Source organism: Centroberyx affinis, unplaced genomic scaffold (assembly GCF_046629955.1).
Source record: "Centroberyx affinis isolate AG114_WGS23_722 - 3 ecotype Tasmania unplaced genomic scaffold, CSIRO-AGI_Caff_v1 ptg002564l_1, whole genome shotgun sequence".
In the NCBI taxonomy this organism is placed as follows: domain Eukaryota; kingdom Metazoa; phylum Chordata; class Actinopteri; order Beryciformes; family Berycidae; genus Centroberyx; species Centroberyx affinis.
Window position 1 is genome coordinate 1 of NW_027280774.1, and position 25,058 is coordinate 25,058.

The window sequence follows — 25,058 nt, forward strand, 5'->3', positions numbered from 1 at the left end:
TAAACCTGTGCTGGTAAAAAAGGTCTTATAAATATATAAACGACTTAACTTGACTAATGTGGCGTTTGTTTCGCTGTGCAGGATCTCCTGTGGGTTCCTGGGGGCGTTCTTCGTCTACCTCAACAGGCAGGTGGTGCTGTTCATGAGACGACCCAACGCCATGACCCGCTTCCTTACCAAGCAGTGAGTGTGTGTCTGTGTGTGTCTGTGTGTGTGTGTGTGTGTGTGTGTGTGTCTGGGAACTCTACACAGCTGTCCCTACAGAATGATCAATTATGGGACAATTCTTTTCTCATTAGTCCTAAGTAGGACCCACAATGAGAAGTTATGTTCCAGGCACTGGGATAACTTAGGGTGCGTTCACAACAAGCATGTTCAGAGTGGTTCATTTCCACCTCTAGTTTGTTTCATTTAGGCCGGTAAGAATAAAGCCATTCGAACGATGGCACCAAATAAACACACCAAGATGCCTGAAAATGCGAGTCTCAGTCCTCTAAGTGTGGTTGATGAGAGCTTGTAGGAATATTTACATGTTAGTAGGAGTATTTACATCATTTCTTACCTACTCTTTTTGTTCCTGTCCTGTTTGTGTTTTTTCGTGATGACTGTTTTCCCTCCCCAGCCGGCTGATCTTCCCCGCTGTGGTAACCCTGGTCATCGCCACCTTGACCTTCCCACCCGGGTTCGGACAGTTCATGGCAGGAGAGGTCAGAGTTCAAATCTTGTCATCGTTTTCTTCATTATACCGAGATCTGAGCCAGTATCCTGAATAGTTGCATACGTTTAACCTTTCTAAGATTCTTGTGGCATTTAGCTGTCGCTCTTATCCAGAGCGGCTTGACAGAATGACGGAGCAGGTTGGGGTTCGGTGTCTTGCTCAAGGACGCCTCCTCGACACAGATGGCTTCTGATGGAAACACACTGGCTGTTTGCGGGGATTGAACCTGTGACCTTTGGGGTTTCAGAACGGTCTATCTAACCACTAGGCCTCTCTGCTGTCTCTCGTATAAACAGATAGAGTAAACCCACTCTATCAGTGCCTGCATGTCCGCCTGTGTTCAACTGAGCTGATGAGCAAAAGCCAACAGCAAATAGAAAGGCAAATTTTTGTGATTTAAAGATGCACTAGGCAAGATTTTTATGGAAAAATACACCTGTTTAATCAGCCTAAATCAAAGTGGGGCTGCAACAGCGTCCCATCCAAACTAATTGAGGCCCTGTAGATTCTCTGTATTCTAAGTGATAAATACAGTGCCTCCTAAAAAGCAGCAAGTGAGTGCTCCTAACCAACAATAGATCTTTTCCTCTCTCGTCTCTTTGGTTTCCTTTGGTATGAAGCATCACACACCGGCTGGGTTGGTAAACATGAGCGAGCTGTGTGATGTTTACTGACATCACATGACAATTTTTGGGTATGGAAGTTTAAATTTTCTCACTGACATTTGGAGCTGACAGTGTGCAAAGTTGTCTAGTGCAGTTTTATAGGTTGTGATTAGGGTATACATTTCATATCTACATAAATTATAGCCATAAACCGAGTATACTTTTGAGGAACATCAGTGTCACAAGTGTGTAAGAAGTACAGGAATGAATCCATGCTGTTATACTGACAGGAGACATGACACATCCATTTGTGTGCAGTTTGCCCAAAGCCAGATTTCACTCATCGTTTGACAAAGTGGGACAGCAGGTTAGATAAAGTGGGACACCGTAATGTTTCTAATAATTGGGGTTTATGAGCTTTTGTAAATGAGATGCAGCATTAACATGGACTCACTCTTAAACCGCACACTTGAATATTACGAACGCTACCTGCATGTTAATGTGCATCTGTACTCTTAATGTGCAGTCGGTATGCCCATATTTCTCCATAAATGGAAATAAATGTGTGATAGAGCCCGCTGCAGAAGGGGAGAATAGAGGTGAAAGCTTCAAGGCCGATGCTCAGACAGCCATATATCAACAATGCTTTCAGCTCAGCCACCCAGAGCCAAGAGTTAATCATGTGTTTCACAGACGCTCAAAATAGACCAGTGTCAACCAGGTGTGTGTATGCTATATATATATATATGTACATATGTGTGTGTCTGTGTGCATGTGTGTGCGCGTATGTCAGCCAGCAACACCTGAATTTCGTTTTTTTTCACCCTCAGTGTAAGTGCACGCTTGTGTGTGTCTGTGTGTGTTTGTGTGTGTGTGTGTGTGTTATCCAGCAGCACCTGAATACGTGTGAAATCCCCGTCTTGCCCTTAATGTAAAACGTCTAGCACCTCTCTTAACAAACTCACAAGCTTCATTTTAACACGGCAGAACAGCGTTTTCTGAATTTGTTTAATTGCTACAGAAGCCTTTGTGTGTGAAGCTGAGAGTCATTTATTGCCGTCGTCAGGTAAAAAATGCCCCGCATATCTGCAAAAAGTACACTTTCCAGGGAAGAAAAACTGAATGCTTTCTTTCTCATTGACTGCAAAGTATTAAATATAAAATTATGCAATTGGTTTTTGAACTGGTTTCAAAGGCCCAAGGGTCATGAAACTCACTTGACACATAAAACTCCAGTTTCATTCCAAAATAAGATACACACTACTTGAAAATCATGATACATACTCTTCGTACAAAAGTGATTGATAGAACAAAATTAAAACTAATTATGGCGCTTTTTAAAAGATAGCAGGTCAGTTATGTCCTCGATTGACTAAATGAAAACAGACCGGATCCTCTGTATTTTAGAGATACTGAATGATGAGCGTCAGGTAATGAGTTTTTGTCATTTTCCCCCCCAAAAAAAGGATATGTAGCGTTTTTTTTGGAACTGAAACCCTTCAAATCCAACTTGACAGCACAGCGAAGAATGACAGGAGAAGCAGCACAGCGAGAGCAGATTAAACGCTACATGGGTTGTGAACCAGACGTGAACCCACGACTTCAAAAGAGCCACGGGAAAAGCGTATTATACGTCTGACTTTCACACGCCGGATCCTCCACACGTCGCCGATACTGAACCGATGGATTTCAGTGTCTTCTCTTCTTCTCCATCAGCTCAATTAGGGAAAGAGAAACGGAAAATCAAAACGACATCGGTGTTGATTTTTCCCCCGGCAGCGGCGGTATGCAGATGAAGAGACGGGGATTCGGAGGCGTCTATGTAAATGCGGAGCAGAATGAGTTGAAATGAATTAGTCATTCATGACTCATGTAAAGGGAATGAGTCATTAAACATGGCCGCCGTGTCAATCTGCCTTCAGCTTTCTGAACGATTTCCTGCCTGTTTACACCTTCTTGTCTTTCTTTCTCTCTTTTTTCCATTCCTGTCTGTCTGTCTCACTGTCTTTCTTTCTTTCCTCTCTCTCTTTTCTCCCCCTTACTCCCTCTCTCTCTCCCTCCTCACCTGCCCTTGCTTCCTCTGTCTCTTCCTTCTTCCCTACGTCAAAATCTCCTTCTCCTTCTCTTTTTTCCTCCCTTGCTCCCTCCCTCTCGCTCTCCCTCCCACTTGTACACCCCCTCTCTCGTCCCTCCACACCTCCTCTCACCATCCCTCTCTCCTCTTCTCTTCCTCCCACTTATTCCCTCTCCCTCTTCTCTCTCCCCCCTCCACTCACTGTCTTTACCTCTCCACCTTTCCTCTAACTCTCTCCCTCTCTCTCCCCTCACTCTCTTCCTCTCCTTTCTCTCCCCCACCCTTCTTCTCTCCTCCCTCTCTCTCCTGCTCCCTTGCTCCCTTACTCGCCACGTTCCACCCTCCCTCCACGCTTCCTCTCACCATCCCTATCTTTCTCCTCCTCCCTTCCTCCCCAATCTCCTTCCCTCTTCTCTTTTCCTCTCTCTTCCTCCTCTCACTCCCTCTCTCTCCCCCTCTCTCCTTCTTCCTGCCTTCCACTCTACTCTCACCATTATCTCTCCACCCTTCCTTCCTCTCTCGTTCACTTCCTCCCTCTCTCTTTCCTCTCTCTCCCCCTCCCCTCCTCCCTCCCTCCCTCTTTTCTCACTCCCTCCACTCGTCTCACCTCACCTTCCCTCCTTACCTGTCCCACCCTCCCTCACCCTCATTCTCTTCCTCTCCCTCTCTCTCTCCCCCACCTTCCTTCCCTCTTCTCTATCTTCCTCTCTCCCCCTCTCTCCTTCTCCCTCATCACTCTCCCTCTGCCCTCTCTCTCCCCTATTCCACTCTACCTCTCCTCCACCCTTCCTCCCTCCCTCTCTCTCTCTCTCACTTCCTCCCTCCCTCTTTTCTCCCTACCTCTCGCTCCCTCACCCTCCTTCCCTCGTCTCACTCTCCCTCTCTCCCCCACCTTTCTTTTATCTTCTCTGTCTTTCTCCTCCTTTCTCTCCCCTCTCCACTCCCCCCCCCCAGCTGATGCCCAGAGAGTGCATCAACTCTCTGTTTGATAACTTCACCTGGACTAAGATCCAGGGTTCCCCTCCTCCGGTCGGTCTGGGCCGCTCCGCCGCCTGGCTGCACCCCGACGTCAGCGTCTTCATCATCCTGCTGCTCTTCTTCTTCATGAAGGTCCGTGGCTGCTGTGTGTGTGTGTGTGTGTGTGTGTGTGTGTGTGTGTGTGTGTTTGGATTGGATAAGTGTTTATGTGTGAGTCAGGTATGTTTGTGTGGCTAGGGAGTGTGTGTGTGTGTGTTTGAATGTGTTTGTGTGTGTCTATATGTGTGAATCTGAATGTGTGTGTGTGTGTGTGAGACAGTGTGTTTATGTCTGTTAGTGTGACTGTGTATGCTTGTGTGGCTGGAGAGTGTGTTTGTGTGGGTGTGTTCTGTGTGTGTGTGTGTGTGTGTGTGTGTGAGTGTGTTTGCCTGGCTCCACCTGACGTCAGCACCTTCGTCATCACCCTCCTCTTCTTCATTACGAACATTTGTGACAGGTCACCAGTGTGTGTGTCAGTGACAGGGACATCTGTGTGTGTGGGTGTGTACATCTGTCCGTGTGTGTGTGTGTGTGTGTGTGTGTGTGTATCTTTGTTGTCCTCCTCTTCATCCTGTCCAAGGTCAACAGCGCTGGCAGGCTGCCAGTGGCTCTAGAGTTCTTATGTTTTCTTTAACGCAGTCGCACACATACACACACACACACACACACACACACCCTCCAGACAATTACCATCCTCGCTTTCTTCTCTCTCGTTTACATGAATTTTTTAAGAGCAGAGATAGGCACACAAATCCCATAGGTTCAGTGTGAATCAGCAGAAAGTTGATGAAACTGTCAAGTCATAAGAAAAAACTCTATGTATAGGGGCAGACAAAATAACAGAAACACCACGTGAAAAAGGACTATTATATGTGAGTTTTTAAAGCAGCATGAGGCAAATAACGGTTACATAAAGGGTAGTAATAGTCGGTGCCCAAATTACCGGAGCATCGGTCACACAAAATGCAAAAAGAATTATTATTATGTGACGAGGAAAACAGTCTGGGAAATCATGACAACAGATTCCAAACACTGAAAAACTGCATCTACAAAGACGACCAGTGGTTCCAAGTCGAAGCTCACCGAAAGGGATAGATAACTGACACCAAGATGCATTACCTGGAGTAAGGAGCACAAAACCTGAAGCCCTGAGTGATGGGAAAAAGTAAAATGGTCTGATGAGTCTCTTTCACACTTTTTCATCCTTCCAGACAGGTTTACATTTGGAGAAAGCCAAAGGATGACTTCTGCCCTCAGTGTCTGTTGCAAACTAATAAACTTGGTGATGGATCTGTACTCGTACGGGCAATATGAGAAATATGAGGTCATTTAACAGGACCAGGTGCACCCTAGGAAAACTCGTAAACTCCGCGCCTTGATGATGTGTCCACATCCCCCATACACACTGCTAATCAAACTCAGTAGTTGTTTCATGAACAGCAGGATCAAGTCAAAGAAAAATGGAATGGCAATCCATGGCCTCCACTATCAGCTTATCTACACATCACTGAACTTTTTCATACCTCAAAAATTCAGAGGCTTTCCCTCTTGAAGAAAGGTCCAGTATCCCACCAAACACAGTTCAGGATTTGGATGATTGAAGCTGCTGTGCAGGCAAAGCATGGTCCTGCTCCTTATTGGCTGCTTGATATTCATATTTGGGTACTTGACATTCATAGGACTTCTCAAAATTAAATAGTGATTTAGCGAGAGATGGTCAACACAGCAACTCAAACACTCTCTTCGGAGACAAGTATTTTTTGTAGCTCATGGGCTGTTGAGCAACCTCATTCATCCACTTTTTACAGTGTTGACCCATTGAGAAAAGTATGTATAACCACTGTAGCCAGTGTCGACTTGAAGAGGTGGATGCATTAACAGCTTTAATACAAACAAGTCTGTCTCCATGAAGGACTAAAGCTGTTCTCCTCTTTATTAGCTACTTATTATTCATATATTGTTAGGTGTTTCTGTTTCTTTGTCCACCGCCTGTATATTTCTTCATATAAAAATGTTGCGACCAGACTTTCTGAGTTCAAGTGTGTAATGCCAAGTGTTCCATGTCTGGAAAGCGCAGACAGACAAAGTCTCGTCTCTAAATACTCAGAGTGCCGGCTGCCTCCCCACCCACAGTCTGCCGGCTGCTTCGCTCTGTGGAAAAACAATGCCGAGCTGTCGGTGCCTCCTGTCTGCTGAATGTCTGCAGTTTCTCCAGGGCTCAAGCAGGGAACAGTGCAGAAGTTGGCACTGGGAAAGTGGATTACTTGTTAATACGTGAGAGAACATTCAGTCTAAGTTTTTGTTGTACTCGCCGGCTTGTTTAAGCTGCTGTAAATTCACTCATGGTGAGTCTGCTCCTCTCACACAAGGACATCGGTTTCCTCTTGGGAGAAACTTTTGTGGCGGATCCGCTCCAGACTGTTCTCTCTATCACCAAATTGTCAGAGCGTACTGAATTTAAAGAGAAGGAAAACAGGTGATTTGATTAGTCATGACTGACGGAGGCCCCTACCGCACCTACTGATAATATATTCCTCCTAATCCCGCCCCCGTTTCCGAGCTGCTGGCCACGAAATTACCAGAAACCAGTCGCCACGCCCTGTGTGCCCGCGCCATTTGCCTTTGCTTTGCATCGTGTGCCATTGATTCACAAAACGGAGCCCCTGGAGATGTTGTTGTACCAGACAAACACGGTTACTGTAATTCTGTCAGGGTGCAGCCATAGTAAAATACTCACCAAGATGAAGTCAGGTGTGGTAAAATAGCCCTCAGCATGGTGTTTCTGCCCAGTGCAACCACTGGAGCAGTTGGGGGTTAAGTGGAGGGAGGGAGGGGAACGTGGTCCAAATGTTCCCTTGCATTGTTTTTCCCAGTCAGTATGGGGATTCAAACTGGTGACTCTGATTTCAAGCTGCTTTAACACCAGAAAGGCTAACGCCTTGTTCACACAGGATGCGTAGCGGCCAAGTACCGCGATTTCGCGTGAGTCACAGTTGGGTTGTTCACACAGGAAGCGCATTTCTCGGCGCCGGCCAGAAGCTCTCCTGGTCTACAGGAGGAGAAAACCACGTGGAAACCGGCTGTAGCTGCTGAAATTGTGTTCCAATAGCCAACAAAGCTTCATCTGTTCACTGCTGTCCTTGTAGAAACAATGCTGACAGCTCACTGTACTTTTCCACATCTGGGATGAACTTTATATCTTCCATCTTTTTCACTTTCTCCCTTTCTTCAGAAACTCCCTCATATCAAATCTGTCACGTTTATTTGTTTTCTCAGCAAGAGTCGTGACTTGTGATCAGGCAATAATTAGGAAAGCCTAGGGGACCTAGATATCTCTCTTTCCCCCTCTCCCTCTCTTTCTCTCTCTCTCCCTCCCTCTATCTCTATCTCATGATATCTCTAGCTCTTTAAATAATGACATATAGGCCTAAATAAATTAAGTAGCCTATAAATAAACAAACCTAAACATGTATCCTTGTTTACTTTTGTGGTAATTCAATAACAGACGCAATTTTCAAAAGGGAAGTGATAATTCAAAACCAGATATATCATCATCCTACAATGTATTGCATTTAAAACTTGCATCAGTGCATATAGATTCAACAACAACAGTGAAGACCCTGGTACGTTGATCATTTAATATATTTGTGCTTCTGTGGTGATATAATGGAGATATGACCATCTATAGTGTTTTCTATGGTGTTTTCATGTGAAATGCGCACCGCGGCACGCGGAGAAAATAGACCAGACGCCGAAACTGCCGCTCCAGATCGCGAGTCGTGAGCGGAGCTCCGCGCCGTGCAGCGGCCAGTGTGAACGACTTGACCCATTAACATGGCCGCCGAAAAGAAGCAGCCTCCGCTTCGGGGCCGTTCGAGGCCCGTTACGTGTCCTGTGTGAACGCGCCGTAAGCCACTATCAATTTACTTGCTGTTATGGATTTATTTCAAAATGCTAGTCTTAAATTTCAAGATTTTCTTCCCTTCCATTGACAGCTTGTTGACTTTCTCTTAGGCCCCTAACATCCATTTGACTCTCTCTCCACTGTCTAATCTCAAATAAAGCAGAAACACCATACCAAATCCAAAAAAAAAAAAAAAAACAAACCCTTAAAAGAAAATATAGAAGATGAAATTAAAAAGGCTGTCACTCCCCTGTCATACATTGCAGGTTGAGTCATGGTGTTTCTCTCAGAGAACAGAGCGGTTGATTCTTCGCTGTGAGAGACTCCCTGTGGTGAAAACTTAATTTAACCAAAACTCACAGAGGAGCTGCCTGGCAAAAACTCCTCTCACAACACACACACACACACACACACACACACACACACACACACAGTGTCTGACTCTAATTCTCTGTCTCTGCTTCTCTGTCTCTTTCTGCTGCTGTCAGTCTTTCTCTCTCTCTAATACACACTCAAACACACACTGTGCACCTGCCTTGTCTGACTGTTTCTCTTTATCTTGCTCGCTCTCTCTCTCTCTCTCTCGCTCTCTCTCTCATACACATAATCAGACTTTCTGTGTCTCTGTAACAAAGCAAACTAGATAAAGCTGTCAAGCAAATTTTACCCAAACTTTTGAAATGTGGCAAAAAATAAAGTGCAAGATAGGTTCATTTACAGCTGGGTGTTCAGCTGGGTTGAAGCGAACAAATAGACTTCAAAAACTCACATCTACAAGAAAAATGGAATGGCTTTTTCAAGAATTGATTCGTGCTGGGCAAAGACATTACTTTCCTCAGGGTGTGATCTCACCTACAGTTCATTTTCTTTGGTGTGAACTATAGTGGAAACGTTTACTTTGTACAATTTTTGTATTTGGTTAGTTTAGAGTCACACTGCCCAATTACAAGTGAACCAGGGCTTGTAAACAAAAGTCACATGACTCACAAGTAGCTTGTTTATTGGACAGAGTTTTGGTCACCTGTCATCCTGCAGGTTAGAGAGTCAAAACAAATCTGACTCCAGTCCCTATAACTTTACCTGAGCATGATGGACTTGTCTGTCTCTTCTTCTCTGGTGTTTATACCAGTTAAGAATCAAAACAAACAGAACACCGGCACTCACAGAACAATAGTCTTCTTATTTATTATGGGCAAAAAAAGAACGCGTTTCAGCTAGAAGCCATCATCAGCATAATCAAAACAGCAGAAGTGGCAATTTATATAGACAGGTGAGGTTCAAACACCAACCAGAAAAGAGAATACATAATTGCATAATAGGATCCATCTGTGAATGAACCGCCCAGATACGGCCTCTCCTAATGAAGGAGGTGTGACCACAATAATCAGGAAAAACAATGATTGGTGTCACAAGCTGAAAAGTAATGAATATAAAACTGAATGCTCAAGACCAGAAACATATAGCAAGAGACTATATAAAAAGAGCTATACAAACCAGATTAATTAAAGATGCACACAGTATAAAAATTACCGACTAATGAATGCTCTATGTAAATAGAGGGCTCAAAACTACTCAGTTAATAGAAAAAACTCTGAAAAATCTCTGAAACAGAATATGTCTATAATGGGGACACATAGCCTGTAAAAGAAAATAAATTAAGAGCTAAATGACCCTGTTAGCCCAAATAGTTTGAATTTTTCAAGGGAGCATCAAAAACATTATAAATAGCCTTCATAATGTACATACATTCACTTTGTATATGGCCTCGATAGAGGAAAAATAGTAATCCACAAAATACATATAAAGAATCCAAATATAGCAAGGATACAGTTTTTAAGATTCGGAGCTTTGGAGCTGCTACATTTCACTATACCAGTTAAGAACACATGAAGAAATAGCTGAATATGAGCATCAGTCCAGACTGAAACATACACACATATACTTCATCCCCATGAGTGTTATTCTCTGTGTCTGCCTACGTCTGTCTCTCTCAACACATAGAAACACACACTCTCTTTCTCTTTGACTCTTCTCTCTCTCTATTTCACTCCGTCTCTGTGTTATTTTCTCTCAGATGAAGATATTCTCCCTCAAACTAACTCTCTGTGCCTCAATATTTCTATTCCCATCTGTCCCAGGATTTGTCAGAGTGGGGAAAGAGAGAGAGTGTGTGTGTTTGTGTTGATTGCCACTGTGTGTGTTTTTGTGTCGTGTGTGTTTCTGCATGCTGGTGTGCGACTTTCAGGATTAAAGAGAGAGGGCACAGTGAATGCAGTCCTCTCTGTCACCAGGATAGCAGCCACCCTGTGAGAGACATGCTAATGAGTCTTCATCTGGTACTATAGTAATTAGTTGCTCAAATGATGATGACAAATGATGTGTAGAATGGTAATCTGCTCTGTTTTAAAATGGTAATCTAGTGTTCCTCACGAATCCCTTCAAATCAAAATGAGAAACCCCAGCAACACACACACACTCACACTCACACTCACTCACACACCAAATATACAGAGCTATTGTAAAGGTAGTCATTATCACTGATGAGCTCTCTGCAGCCAAGAAAAAAGCATATTATTACGTATGCTATTTTGAAGTTAGATTTGCATTGATACACAAATTGTTTAGTGACAAACATTCTCCCAAGAGACACTTGAAGAGGTTTGTTTTTAGCTTTCATTTACCCAACTAAATGCTGAGCACGTATGGTGTTTTTCACCAACGCCCTGCTTCACATTCATGCAGTGACACACTCACCTGCGCTGCCCACCACAATCAGACTTCTACAGCTTGCGACAGCTTGGTACAGCTAGATCAGCTGCCTTGCTCAAGTGGGATTTTTTTGACAGAGAGGAGAAAGTTACCCAATCACCCCCTACCCCCCGATTTTCCAGATTCAAACCACTGGCAAGCCCACTCACATCTGTAACCCATTAGGTCGTGATCAGATAGGAGTTTTGTTGATAGGAGATTTGTTTCTGTTGCTCAAACGCAAAGCGCAGCTGGGAGCGTCGCTGGTAACAGAGAGCTAGAGCTCAAAGGACATCAGGACTTCACATCAATCTGGTTGCTATGCAACACGACAATCTAATTAGCACTAGGTAGGTAACCTGTAGCAACAAACGAATAACGTCGAAAATAAAAACGGACAAGAGAAAATTACTGCTTGCTCTTGAAGAAGAGGTTGAGGAGCCTGGAGTCTAGAGCTCCGCCTAGATAGAGCTGTTCCAGTATTTTGACCTGACAGGGGAGCAGTTTGACCAGTTCTTCAGCTTGTGAATCTTAGGATGGTGACATTGACAATAATGCATGCTGTGGCTGAAGTTGAGACGTTCAACTTGGAGCCCAGCACTGTGCCCCAAAACGTGCCGTGTCCAAAACATGACACACATAGTTTGAACGAGACTCGTGCCTGCTGCGACCTAACCATTTAAAATAATAGAAAAAAGGCAGAGAGTTATTAAAATAAGCGCCCTATGTGATTGCTGCCGCTTGCTGAGTTACTTTTTGATGGTGACCATCAGTGTTTCCCCCACCTTTGTTAAGGCAGAGGGCCACGCTGCCGTCAAGCTACCAGCCCGCTTAAGATAATTCGATTTTTTATTGATTTCCATGCAGAGTTTTAGTGTCACCTGGTCTAAATGCGGTTTCACATCTCTTCTTCTGCAGTTCTGGATGTCTGCAGTAGCCACCACCATGCCCATTCCCTCTGGGGCCTTCATGCCTGTCTTCATACTGGGTGAGCACAAACACCTCAATAGCAGCATAATCATTTTCATATAGCATGAATGGTAAACAGTTAGGGCTGCATGATTGTAATGCAGCATGATGTAAAATGACAACCTTGACTACTTTGCTATAGATAAAGTGATCACGGTTATTATTCACTTATTTATCTTGATTATTTGGAGGACAAAATAATTTTACTGTATTTTTTGCATCTTATCAATATTTTGAAATGGAAATGGAAATGGACTGCATTTATATAGCGCTTTTATCCAAAGCGCTTTACAATGCCTACATTCACCCATTCACACACACATTCATACACCGATGGCGGCAAGCTACCACGCAGGGTGCTGGCGCAACCATCGGGAGCAATTTGGGGTTCAGTATCTTGCCCAAGGACACTTCGACATGCGGACTGGAGGAGCCGGGGATCGAACCACCGACCTTATGATTAGTGGACGACCCGCTCTACCTCCTGAGCCACAGCCGCCCCATTTTGACTATTTTCAACCACAGCAGGTGTTTTAAATGTTACCAAAATGTTTCAGTAATGCAGAAATACCAGTATTCTTTGATTAGCTATTGTGGAAACTGAAATCAAAGGATTATGCATGATTAATTGCGCTAGCTACTCTTCACTGTAGATTTTTTTATTCCCACAGTCTCACAAGCTGGACTTTATATTTTGAAGGTTTCTTATTTCATTAACATTCATATTGCATATCAATTTATTATTATACAGAATCAACATTTTAAGAATTGGTGTTTATTTCATGTTCATGCCAATTCATCTCTTGTTTTTGTTGTGGGATGTGCTTTGGAGCATGACCTTTACCAACGCTTGTTTTTAAAATATTCATCATTACCAACAGTAAACAACTTCAGAGAATATGTTGGGCCATATTGTGATTTTGTTTTTGTTTTTTTCCTGTGGTTTTGTAAAGATGCAATCTTTTGCGCCAGATTTTTATTCACTTTTTGAATACTTTGTGTTGTTGAACCAATTACATAATTACCATTATTTTTCAAATATTTGATCAACATGTCGGAAATTATTTCTCCATCTTCCTTTCCCTCCTTCCACCATCTGCTGCCAGAAACTCTTTCAGCTTTAGCTCCGTTTGCTCTGAAAGAACAGAACCTCTTCCTGTTTTGTGCCGTAAAGCGATCCAGCAGATTTCCCTCCAGATCCACCAGGTGGAGAAACAATGGAGGATGCAGAGTAGAGGCTGATAGAGGCTGACAGGCTGACACTGATGGTCTCTTCTTTTTTTACTGTAATTAAACTAATGTCTCAAAATTAATGCAGTAATGATTTATTGATGTTAAAATGCTACATGTAGCACCTTTAAGGTCATTTGTTTTTATTATATCAATTTGGAATGAAACTTTTGTCTTCTCCTCATGCAGGCGCTGCGTTCGGCAGGCTGGTGGGGGAGATCATGGCCACCCTGTTTCCTCATGGGATCGTGTTCGACGGCATCCTGTACCGCATCATCCCCGGAGGGTACGCAGTCATTGGTTAGTCTCCCTTTCCTCCTGCTCTTCTTCCTCCTCCTCTTCCTCCTCTTCCTGCTCCTCCACCTCCTTCTGTGTAACATTGTTCTATCAGGGTATCCATGGGTTCTCAAAAAGGCAGAAAAAGTCTTAAATTATCTAAATTTAACGCCTTAAAAAGCATTGAAATGTCTTAAATGCAGTAATTAGTGGTATTTTTTCACCGTGTTATGCAAGTTTATTTTTAATTAAATTTCATTTTGATGCAACTATAAAATTTGTGGTATTGGCAGATTTTTTACATTGTGATATTTAGTCGAGGCAGAGTTGGAAAGTTTGGTTTTATTTTCTTATGCTGTATTACATTACTGTACATCACAGTAGGTTTGACCCACATGCTTGTCCACTCTTAGATTGATATGGGACAGGGTGAATAAAATATGACTTCATGTCCCTAAATATTTAATTTCCTGGTGTCCTTCTAATTCTCATTTATAGTTTCACAACTTTCATTAGCTTTTGTTCAGAAATAGCCTGCTTTTGATTTTTGTTTCTTTATTTTGGTTAAATTGGTCTTAAATCCAGTTTCAGGGACCATTAAAAAGGTCTTAAAAAGTCTTGAATTTGACTTTCTGAAACCTGCAGATACCCCGTCTATTGATCTCCACATCTTCCTCCCCCTTCTCCTCTTCTTCCTCCTGCTGGCATTCTCCCCTTCCTCCTACTCCTCTTCCTCCTCTTATCATCTTTTCTCCTCCTGTTGATGCTCCTGGTTCTCCTTCTCCTCCTTTCTGTTTCTTTCTCCCTCCTCCGACCTCAAATTGTCTACCTCTTCTTCCTCATCTCCCTCCTCTTCCTCCCTGTCTGCCTCTTGCTCCTCCTCAACTGTCAACCTCCTGCTCCCTCAAGTCGTCACCAGTGGTCAAGTCGTCCTCTTCCTTCTTTCTCGTCACTTCTCTCATCTTCTTTCCTCTCTCACCTCTCTCCTCCTTCTCCTCCTCCGTCTCCTCCTCCTTTCCTGTCAGCCTCTCCTGCCCTCGACTTGTCACCGGTTGTCAAGTCGTCCTCCCTGTCTTCCTCATCTCCCTCCCCCTCTTCGTCATCCTCCTCCTCCTCCTCCTGTCCATCAAAGCATGTGGTCGCTTTGCTGTGACAGTGAAATGTCATCATGCGTTCCCCCCGCTGTCCTCTCCTCGGTCGTTGACCCAGAAACGTGGCCTTCCTTCAGTCCCCTCATGTTGCCCTACAAAGCCCATTCCTCCTCTCTCCCACTCACTCCCTCCATCCCTCCTTTCTTCCTTCCCTTCCTCCCTCACCTGCCCTTCCTTTCATTCATCCTTTCATCTTTCTCTCTGTTGGCTCTGTCCATCAATCATTCAGACCTGCGGAGGCCGATACGCCGTCTCCCCATCTCTCTATCTCCCTTTTCATCGTCTCTCTCCCGCATATTTTGCCTTTGACCTTTGTTATCTTTCCTGCTTTACATGCCTCCTTATCAGTCTAGTTTCGCTTCAAAACCCTTTCGCAAATCTCCTGTTTCGTCTTCATCTGAGACACCCTCTTCCTGCCTTTTCCTTTTCCCGCTCAACACCTCCCCCTCTTTACTCCTTCTTCCCTTGTCCATCCTCCTCTTCTTCTTCATCCTCCTCCTCCTCTTCTTCTTACCCCTATCCTCCTCCTATTTCACCTTGTTCCTCTCCTCCTGCCCACCATTCCCCAATCTCCTGATCTTTCCTTTTCCCCATGTCTCCTTTTCCCTCCTGTCCTCCTCTCCCTCCATCTCACCTCCCAACTCCCTTTCTCCATATCTCTACTTCTTTTTCTCCCTCTCTCCATCACCTCCCCTTCCCCAATCCTCCTCCCAACTTTTTCCTTCCCTCTCCCCTTCTTCCTTTCCTCCCCATCACTCTTGTTCCTCTCTCCATCCCTCCCTCCTCTCTATTCCCCCATCTTCCACCCTTCCTTCTCTATCCTCTCCTCCTCCCCCTCCACCCTCTCCTCCTTCCCTCTCCATATCGTCCCGTGTCTCTGACAGGAGCGGCAGCGCTGACCGGGGCGGTGACCCACACGGTTTCCACGGCGGTGATCTGCTTCGAGCTGACGGGCCAGATCTCCCACATCCTGCCCATGATGGTGGCGGTGATCCTGGCCAACATGGTGGCCCAGGGCCTGCAGCCCTCCCTCTACGACTCCATCATCCAGGTCAAGAAGCTGCCCTACCTGCCGGAGCTCGGCTTCCGACACATCAGGTTCGTGTTAATCTGGTGTTTCCATCGGGTGGAATAACAACTCCTTCCTCCTCTCTGGAGCTGGCGAACAGAGCGGAAATTTGGGGAAATACCCACAAATTATCATAATGCATATAAGAATCTTTGAAAGGTGACATAAAGAAGCAAGTCAGTGGGTTTTCCATCCTAAAGTCTGAGATCAGATCAGATAACACTCCAATTATAAAGGGGCTTCAGGGCGCAAAGGTGCCAGTCTGGGTCTTGAAAGCTGAAGAACGCAATTTCCACTCGCAGTTGATGATGAAGGAGGCTATTTGCTTGTGCAGTGCTCTTTTCGAGGGTGTGTTTGTTTCACAACTTGATTTGCATAAACTTCTTAGTGAATAAGATGAAAACTCTGTTCTCTTAACTCAAGCAACTCCTAAAAAAATGTCTATCTCGACACATTCTTAGTGAATCTGGTAAACATGCAGTTGTGTTTGAAAGTGGTTTCAGCCCTCTGTGTGTGTGTGTGTGTGTGTGTGTGTCCTTCCCACAGCCAGTACAGCATCTTTGTGGAGGACATCATGGTGAGGAAGGTGAAGTTTATCTCCTCTCACTCCACCTACAGAGAAGTCAAACAACTGCTGGACTCCACCTCCCTCAACACAATCCCACTGGTCGACTCAAAAGGTAAAAGACATTCAGTTGGTACTTCCTTAGCAACTTATTAACAGCTGTGAAGGAAAGTATAATCTATTGAATGTATTAGGAGAAGAAATGCATTGGCCTAAGAATCAATGAGAGCATGAAAATAAGCCTCAAACTGTGTGCCAAGTGATTTTCCCTCCTGGTTCCAGATTCTATGATCCTATTGGGCAGCATCGACAGGGTGGAGCTGCTGGCTCTCTGTGATTGGTGGCTATCACCAGAGAGGCGGATCCTGATGCAGGTGAGGACACTCAGGGACACTTTTTAGAAAGCTACTCCTGAGTTTAATTTATCTTAATTTACATCTTAGGCGTTTAGCTGACTAAGGTACTTAACTTTCATCCAGAGCGACAGGCTGCTGATACACATTGGCTGTTCCGGGGATCAAACCTGTAACCGTTTTGATACGAGATGCTCCTTCTCACTATTTGCCCACACAGATATAATTTGGCTTGAAAATAAATCAATGTTTCGACTGCTTGGGCTCTCCTTGGACTTCAAATGAATATTCAGGAGCAGACGAGGAAGGGCCACACAGTCAAAAAAGTTTTATCTGCTTGAACTTTCTGCCAGATTTACTTAAAGATGAACTGAATTGATTTCTAATACAATAACTCAAGAACAACACATGACAGAAACTTCATCGTTACACCACAGGTTCCCCGTATAGGGTCGATGATCTGATTAGATTTTGGAGCACCTCGCTACATAATAAATATGCATATTAATGAGGAAAATCTAATTTTCTTGAAACTATTCTAAGTTCTTAACACTTTAAGATACAGATTTCCTATTAGTCCAGCCCATCTGTTACATGAAGACAAGTGTGTTGACATAGAAATATTTTCTAATTAATGTTTAGCTTAATTAAAGAGATCACCTTAGTATAACTGATCATGTTTAATTTATCATGGTGATTGTGGCGGGACATTAGGCAGCTCAAGTGCCTCTTGTTTTTAGCTGCAGCTGTTTTTCCCTTCATTTATATCACCTGTTTCCCTGGAGAGACAAACTCTGATGCAAGAGAGAAAAAAAAGTTTAAAAAAAATGCAAGCCACAGGGACTTTTAGAAAAATCCATCAGAAATGAAATAATAATTTTCCTAAATGCAATATGTTGGCTTTTCTCAGGATATAATGAGTCATCAAACTTTATGAGTATTGATCAAAAGTTGATGTTTTGACCATGCTGTTTAAGAATGATGAATGTTTAAACATTTAATAAATGTTTTCTGAAGTCAATATGGAATTTGGTAAATAGTCAATATTTTCACCAAATGTGTTCATAGTCCCAATGAAACGGCATTTTGAGATCATCTTGCTTCCTTAGTTGGATGTATTTCCTGTCTAAACATAATTGAGACATGTTGGGACATAACGCAGGGAGGGATCATTCAAAAGGAGATCAGTTAGGGAGAGAAAGGCAGTTTTATTTGATGGGAGGGGCGGGATTGTTCAAAAATCTGTGATGGTTTTATGGGTTTTGAGTTTTTATTGACGCCTCCTGGTGCAGCATGAGGTCACTATTACTGTAATGAGATGCCGTTTTCCAGGAAGTAAAAGTGATGGGCTTTTGATATAACAACACAAGAAAAAAAAACAAGGTGTAAAAGTAATTTTTCATTTCATTGCGACTTAAAAAAATAAGAAAAATGAGGAGTGGACTAGACAGAGCTGCAGTCGAAATCAGACAGCTCAAAAAATTCAACAGCGTCAGACCGCCCATTATGTCTTGAACTGGATCCCAATCCATCTGAACTGGCTGACAAAACTGGTGCCAGGAGCAAAACTATTTCACTATTTCACTTACAAAGCCAAAAAAGACATCAAAACCCTGCTGCTAAATTCTCCAGAAAGCTGTCCCAGTCGAGCGTGGTGACACCTCAGTTGTTACAGTTGTTGTTCTGTGACACTGTGATGGTTTCTCTTATAGTATGAAATTTTAGATATCACACTTGGTATTGGTATTTCTCTGGATGTGGGTGCAGGGCCAGAGCCTACAGGAGCAGAACCAGTGTGCCAAACACAGCTGGGAGTCCTTCGCCTTCGTCGATGACGAGGAAGAGGAGGAGGGAGAGAAGGTGAGTTTCTGAATGTGTCACATTTATATTCAAACCACCAAATATCAAAGTTGTTTTTTTCCCTTTGGAGTGTCTTCTGCCTCAGCGGATAATACGGTCCGAGTCTGGTTAACAACCCTTATCGCATGTCATCCCATCTGTCTCTGCCTTCTGTCTGTCTCCTGCCTTCAGTGTCATCCTTCACTCTGCTTTCCAGTAAGACAGGATTGTCTTGTTGAATTGTACTTGAAGGATTTGATTCCAACACACAATATATCCATTTTGGGGGGAAAAAAGCTGAAGTTCAACATTCAGTGTCTGCAAAACATATCTCATATCATTATATTGTCAACTAAAGACTTAAAGCTACAATATGCAGCTTTTCTCCTTGGAAGCAGGGAGTGTTTTGTTAGCCCCGCCCTTCTTCTCTCTCAGTTGGTCAAGTTCCCGCCCCAACACCTGTCAGTCATCTTGATGAGCTGTCGTCTAGGTAACCGGCATCTGTAAAGCCCCAGGCGCTGAGGAAGCAGACGGGTTGTATGAGCGGGTCGTGTCTGTCGTGTTTAGCTTCGCTCTTCCTGCTTTCCTCCATTGTTGTTGTTGCTGTGACTTTCTGCTCTGTGGCTGCTAGCCTCACCTTGATAGCCACAACCAGCTCACCACTGGCCATGCCCACAGGAAATGGTTTACGTCCTAAAATATCCCCAATATCATTCAAAGGCCACAGACAGACAGACACAGGATGAACATGTATAATATATCCCTCTTATTTATTGTTATTTTAAGAAAAATTGCAGCTTTAAGACATCTTCTATTTTCTAAAAGTACCATCATTTGAAGGATTTAATTCCACGCTGTATATCCATTTTGGAAAAAGATTGCTACCTGAAATTCATGATGCAATATTTGAAAAACAAATCACTCCTCAAAAAATAGACTTTTTTCTGAGTAAATGTGATTTTATAAGCAAAATGACGCCTAACTTGAATACTAACCCACAATGTGTTTAACTTATCTTAATGCCAGCAGTCAATATGGGAGAACGGGTGTCATCTCACTCAGGAAAGTCTTTTGTTTTAGCTTTCTGCTGTCAGTCATTTCATAAAAGTAGCTGTCACTTTCAGACAGTGGGTTTCTCATGTTGGATTAAGACTTTTTTGTTTGTCCTCTGCAGGGCGAGGAGAGGAACGGCCCGCTGCCTTCTGCTAAACCACAGGAGCCGTCCGCAAACCACACCGCTACTGTTCCTGGTGAGCTGGGAGGACTGCAGACTCCTCACCTCACTCACTGGGGATGTTATTAGGTTACGTTGTATATGAATATATGTATATATACTTTCACAAACACACACATATCTCCATTCTGGGGTGGGGAATCATAAGATGAAGTTAATCATTCAATATCTCTTAATATAGAGGGTCCAGTCTGTCAAAGTGTGATCATTTTGTCAACGCAGGATTAAGTTACCTATTATTTTTTAGAAAGTAACATGCATTATTTCAATTCAGTTTCAGTCATTTGGTAAGATTGTAGGTTTCACTTTTCTTCAAATATCAAAAACAATGCATTTCAAAAAATGAATTTTGTAACAAAACTCTTCCTACATTTTTTTTTACACATCCCTTGGAAAATATAAATATCGACTGTGGTACAGGTCATAACATATAAATACTGGACTGGTCGATTAAACTGGTCTGGTGTTATATGGTGGTATGGTGTTTCTTGTGGCAGGTTTAGGTATGATGTAGCAAAAACCCCGCACTTTACCTGCAGATGTATATGGGCAATATTTGATCTTAGGAATTGTCTTAAGTCAAAATCTCAAAACCCTCCCCACTCTCCATAGCTGAACTCTCTCCAGGCTCCTGGAGATTTTAAAGTTATTCCATAATTCAAGAGGAGTCTCAGTTTTTCTGCTATACTTCGGTGATACTGAAGCATGTCATCAATTATTATTATACTCTGGCTGAGTTAAAATGTTTTCCCTCGGAGTTGAATTCGAGCTGAACTTGTGATAACCTGAACGTCTGCCTTTTCTATTCCTTTGAGTTCTGTGCTTTGGTGGTATTTTCTTTTTACCGATACACAGGATCTGATTAAACCTCCCTTGAATTCCTAATCAAAAGTTAATGCTATAATTTAAATGGACCCTGGTCAAATAATTGGCAGGATTTGTTTTAAGCTGCTTGAAGCACCAGATGAGTTGGCTTTGCCACATTAAGACCACTTAAGATAAGAAAGAAAGAAAGTTATCATGCATAGACAGCTATACCAGTTTCACTTTCAATTGCTTTCTTTTGATTGTTTAATTCTTACTCAAAGTAGGCTATAATGAAGCAGAAAACATATTTGCAAAAACTGTCTGACCCCGGTCTAATGGATACACAGGCAGGTGGATGGAAGAATAAACAGATAGATAGAGTGGGTGGGTGGATGAACATATGGATAGATGTGTGGGCAGATGGGTGGATGATAATCTATAGATGGATGGATGAAGACGTGGATTTGTTTGGTTTTACAGTGACTCATACCTAAGCAAGCTAAGACAAAAGCTTCAAAAGCGAATTCAGCTCCACTGTTTGACCCCAGTCTGTCTGCTTTAACTCCATTACACTTGTGGAGTTGCGTGACGTGAAGGCGAGGCCGGGGAGTGAGGGCCTTACGGGGCTGTCAGAGCGAAGAAAAAATCCTATTACTGCGTCTCCCTGGTAAGCACAAACATGTCTGCAGGAATCAATATTCCTGTGTCCTCCCCCCCCCCCCCCCCCTTCAGAAAAATATGTCAACTGTTATGACTAAGCTTTGAGTCACGGCCCAGATGGTCTATACGCCGCAGCTAACCAGCTTCTCGCATGTATTTTGGTACAATTGTTCCCGGAGGTTGGTGCTTAGAAAGTCTTTGAGGCTGAGTATGACAGGTCAAAACTTGGGAATGGATCTAATGTTGAGGACAGATATGATGTGACGCACTCTATAGCAGTGGTTCTCAACGTGGGGTCCGAGGACCACCAGGGGTCCTTCATGGGGGTTCCAGGGGGTCCCCAGTAATTTGATGAATTGTTAAACTTCACCAATATTTAATTTATACAAGAAGGTAGAGAATTAGAGAATGTAGAGGAATGACTGTTTTGATCATAGTTTCTCTGTTATCTCTCTGCCTACCATATAGACAGTCATGGAATTCTGGACAAAATCATATCTGACAATAAAAATATTCTCAGATTTGGGTCAGAGAGACAAAATCTCATCAAATGGGGGTCGGTGGCTCTAATGTGGACTAAATTAGGGGTCCTTGATATTAAAAAGGTTGTGAGTCACTGGTCTATAGCACAACAGCAGCGAAAGCACAGCATCGATACACAGAGACAGGAGGGCAAGCTAAAAACATTAAAAAAAAACATGCCATTCCCCCACTTAGAGTCACATATTTTTAGCCTGAACCATCTGTTTTGTATTTTTGTCAGCCTGTCACAGCGGAAGCCATGTTGACTGTAGCGTGTTTGGCTGTCTGTAGTCTCAACACGCTCTAAAATGGTAAGAATGAATGAACTTTGTAATGCTAACAGCAGAAAGCGTGGTTGTATCTCTGAAGTGGATGGTATCTCTTTGTGCTCTATTTCTATATCTAGTACTCTCTACTAATTAGACCATATGAGTACTAACACCTGTTCTAGTGATTATTGGTGCCTGTCTTGTGTTTAAAGGAGTCGACAGGGACACCTTGCTTGATACTCTGATGAAGACAGTGTTGCTGTTGAAATGTTGTTTTCTATGTTGTAAGGTAGTGAAGAATTCTGCATTGGAGCTATGGGAATATTTTTACTTTGAAATCCAAATCCAAACCATGTATTTTTAGCCTGTTATTTAGCGAACCATCTATTTTGTATTTTTGTCAGCCTTTCACACTATTAACTAGGGATTGGACGATTCATCGAAATTCAATATATCGCAATACAAAAATATGACAGTACGTATCATGGGGCAGAAAAATGAATGGTGATATTAGCTCTATGTTATTCTGCTGTAGTAATCAGAAATGAGATGCTTGACCATCACAGTTTCACAAGCTCTCCATCCAAATTATATTATTTGCACTTTGTAATGACACTTTTAAATTGTTGTTTACATTCTAGCAAGATAGTTTCTTTACTAGAAAGATTTGACTGATTTGTCAGACTTTGTTGTCATTGAACTTTTATTTATTACGTATTGTGGTTTTATCGTATAGTGAAGCACATATCCCACATCGAATCATATCGTGAGATAAGCAGATTGTCCCGTCCCTGCTATTGCCCATGTCTACTTTAACATGTTTGGCCGTCTCTCTGCTCCCAACAGACTCTAAAATAGTAAGAATAAATACCTTTGCAGCCTCAACAGGCATAAAGACAGACTGCGGCGTGTTAGCTGTACCCTGCAAGCCCCAGATGGCCTGTGTGTATCTATTGTGGCTCTGTAAACTCCTCAGTAGCCTATCACATACAACACCAAACAGTTTCCCAATGAAATGGTATCCAGGCAACAACAGCATGAGGTCAGTTTAGGTTGTCGCAGTCTGAAAACCTCCATTTGCAGTTAGAGACTTCCGAGAAAAAAACGTAAGTCTTTCAAAAGCTGCATTTGTATAATTTATTGTCCTCTACCCACTGCCTCTTCTCTCTCTCTCTCTCCCTCTTCTTTCTCTCTCTCTCTCTCTCTCTCTCTCTCTCTCTCGTTCTCTCTCAGACAAGGGTCCTCTACAGTCTGTGAGGAAAACACTCAGGAGTCTCTTCACTTCTAAGGACAGACAGGCAGAGGGGCAGTCACAGGTGTGTGTGTGTGTGTGTGTGTGTGTGTGTGTGTGTGTGTGTGTGTGTGCGTCAGTCTACATGTCTGTGCATACAGTATATGTGTACACGCACATATGTTGCTGTCCTTGCTTACATCTTTGCGTATTTCTCCATGTCTGTGTATTTTAATCCCTGTGCCCTCTCTCCAGTCTCCACCTAACCATCCAGTGACGCCAGGAGCGTGCTCAGTAGCCAAGCAAATTTCCCCGGTGTAATGAACCATAGAAATGTAAATAGTCCCCATCGTTTGGCGAAGCCGTCCCAAAACCGTATCCTCACATTAACAAGCATGGGATATAAATATTTATCCATTATTTTGTGCGGGATGAATTTTTCATTATGCCGTCTGCTTTCTATTCAGGCAGATATGCATTCATGTGATTGACAGAGCCACATGAATACACAACTGCCTCGTCGTCCTCAGAGAAGCTCCCCGAAGTCGAGTGTCTTTCTCTCGGCACTCTCTCATATGGAAATTGGGGAGCCAGATACTGGAGGTAGAGTCGTTACTCGGCCTGGCGGTGAGCCTGGCACGTAGGGAAGGCTATTCATGTTATCTGTTTATACGAGCGGTATGAAAACCACACTGGAAATAAGCATATGCTTGTAAGCTTGCAAGATTAGAATTTGATTTCTGTTCCTGCCCGCTGCCGAGGCTCGTGTATTACCGGTCTGATTCTCTATTCAGTTTTGGACTTCATCCTATTCCCACATGGGGATTGTTGTTTCGGCAGCGAGCCTAAATTCTACCGCCTTGGATTTGAAATGGACACTGGGTGGGAAATTGCCACAAACCACCAAGCCAACGTCTGGTGAATTTTGGCTTTGGTTCTTACATTTGTCTGCTCTGCCCGCCACTGATGGCAGGTAACCAAACATCAATCTTTAGAATATCTTCTTGGCTGGTGCAATAGTTTCAGTGCCTTGTGAATTATTGGATAAGTTTAGTGTATTTAGTTGCACAGTGATAAAACACATAAACAAAGTGATAAGAACTACACAGAATGCAGAGATGCAATTGCTGATTTGTGCAGGTGAGATAAAAAAAAAACAAAAAAAAACAAGAGGCTTATAAAAATATCTCTTCATCTGGCTGCTGCTGTGTCTGGTGAATGAAAAAGTTAGTTTGCTGCTGTGGCTGGACGTAGAAAACTCACGACTGTTGCACTCTGGGAGCAAGGTGAAGCTGTTATTACGGTTCCAAGGACAGATGCAGACAACCTGTCTAGACAGTGAGGAAAGGAATGAAGAAAATATTGCTAATAAATTTGGTTTCGTAATACAAGTTACGGCCGCTGTTGTCCAACATTTCACCCTGTTGCACCCATTCAACTCAGAAAGCTGCTGTGTGTGGTGGGGGAGTAAAGCATTACAAGAAATGAGATTACAAATATGAGTATGAAAAACTCGTAACTGTAATCCATCACAGTTACTGCGAAAGAGACAGTGATCTAAATACTTTCGGAATAAATAAGTGTTTTTAAATATTGTATTTCCTAAGGGTAAAATAAGTATTTTGATTGTCAGATTATAAACACACAGCATTTTAGACCTTTAAGATGATTTAAAATAATGGATAATTGTTGTAAGTAGTGATAATATTTAAATCACAGTCTGTAAATTGGAATACATTATCTATTCAACTTCTTGTACAGATTTTAGAGGCACGGTAATCGAAAAGTAAATGTTGAGGAATCAGATTATATAACTG

General features: G+C 43.0%; 1 protein-coding gene across 1 annotated transcript in view; it reads left to right on the forward strand.

Moving 5' to 3' along the window:
• Window positions 1-81: 81 nt before the first annotated feature.
• The window catches only part of LOC139656868 (chloride channel protein 1-like), a gene marked incomplete at its 5' end in the record, with an annotated part of 31,939 nt that continues 6,962 nt past the window's right edge, over window positions 82-25,058 (forward strand). The window contains 11 exons of the mRNA XM_071534500.1: window positions 82-183; window positions 623-707; window positions 4,352-4,507; window positions 11,985-12,054; window positions 13,455-13,565; window positions 15,577-15,790; window positions 16,308-16,441; window positions 16,609-16,700; window positions 18,447-18,539; window positions 19,693-19,768; window positions 23,244-23,326. Of these exons, the coding sequence (XP_071390601.1) occupies window positions 82-183; window positions 623-707; window positions 4,352-4,507; window positions 11,985-12,054; window positions 13,455-13,565; window positions 15,577-15,790; window positions 16,308-16,441; window positions 16,609-16,700; window positions 18,447-18,539; window positions 19,693-19,768; window positions 23,244-23,326 (1,216 nt within the window). The remainder of the gene's footprint in view (window positions 184-622; window positions 708-4,351; window positions 4,508-11,984; window positions 12,055-13,454; window positions 13,566-15,576; window positions 15,791-16,307; window positions 16,442-16,608; window positions 16,701-18,446; window positions 18,540-19,692; window positions 19,769-23,243; window positions 23,327-25,058) is intronic.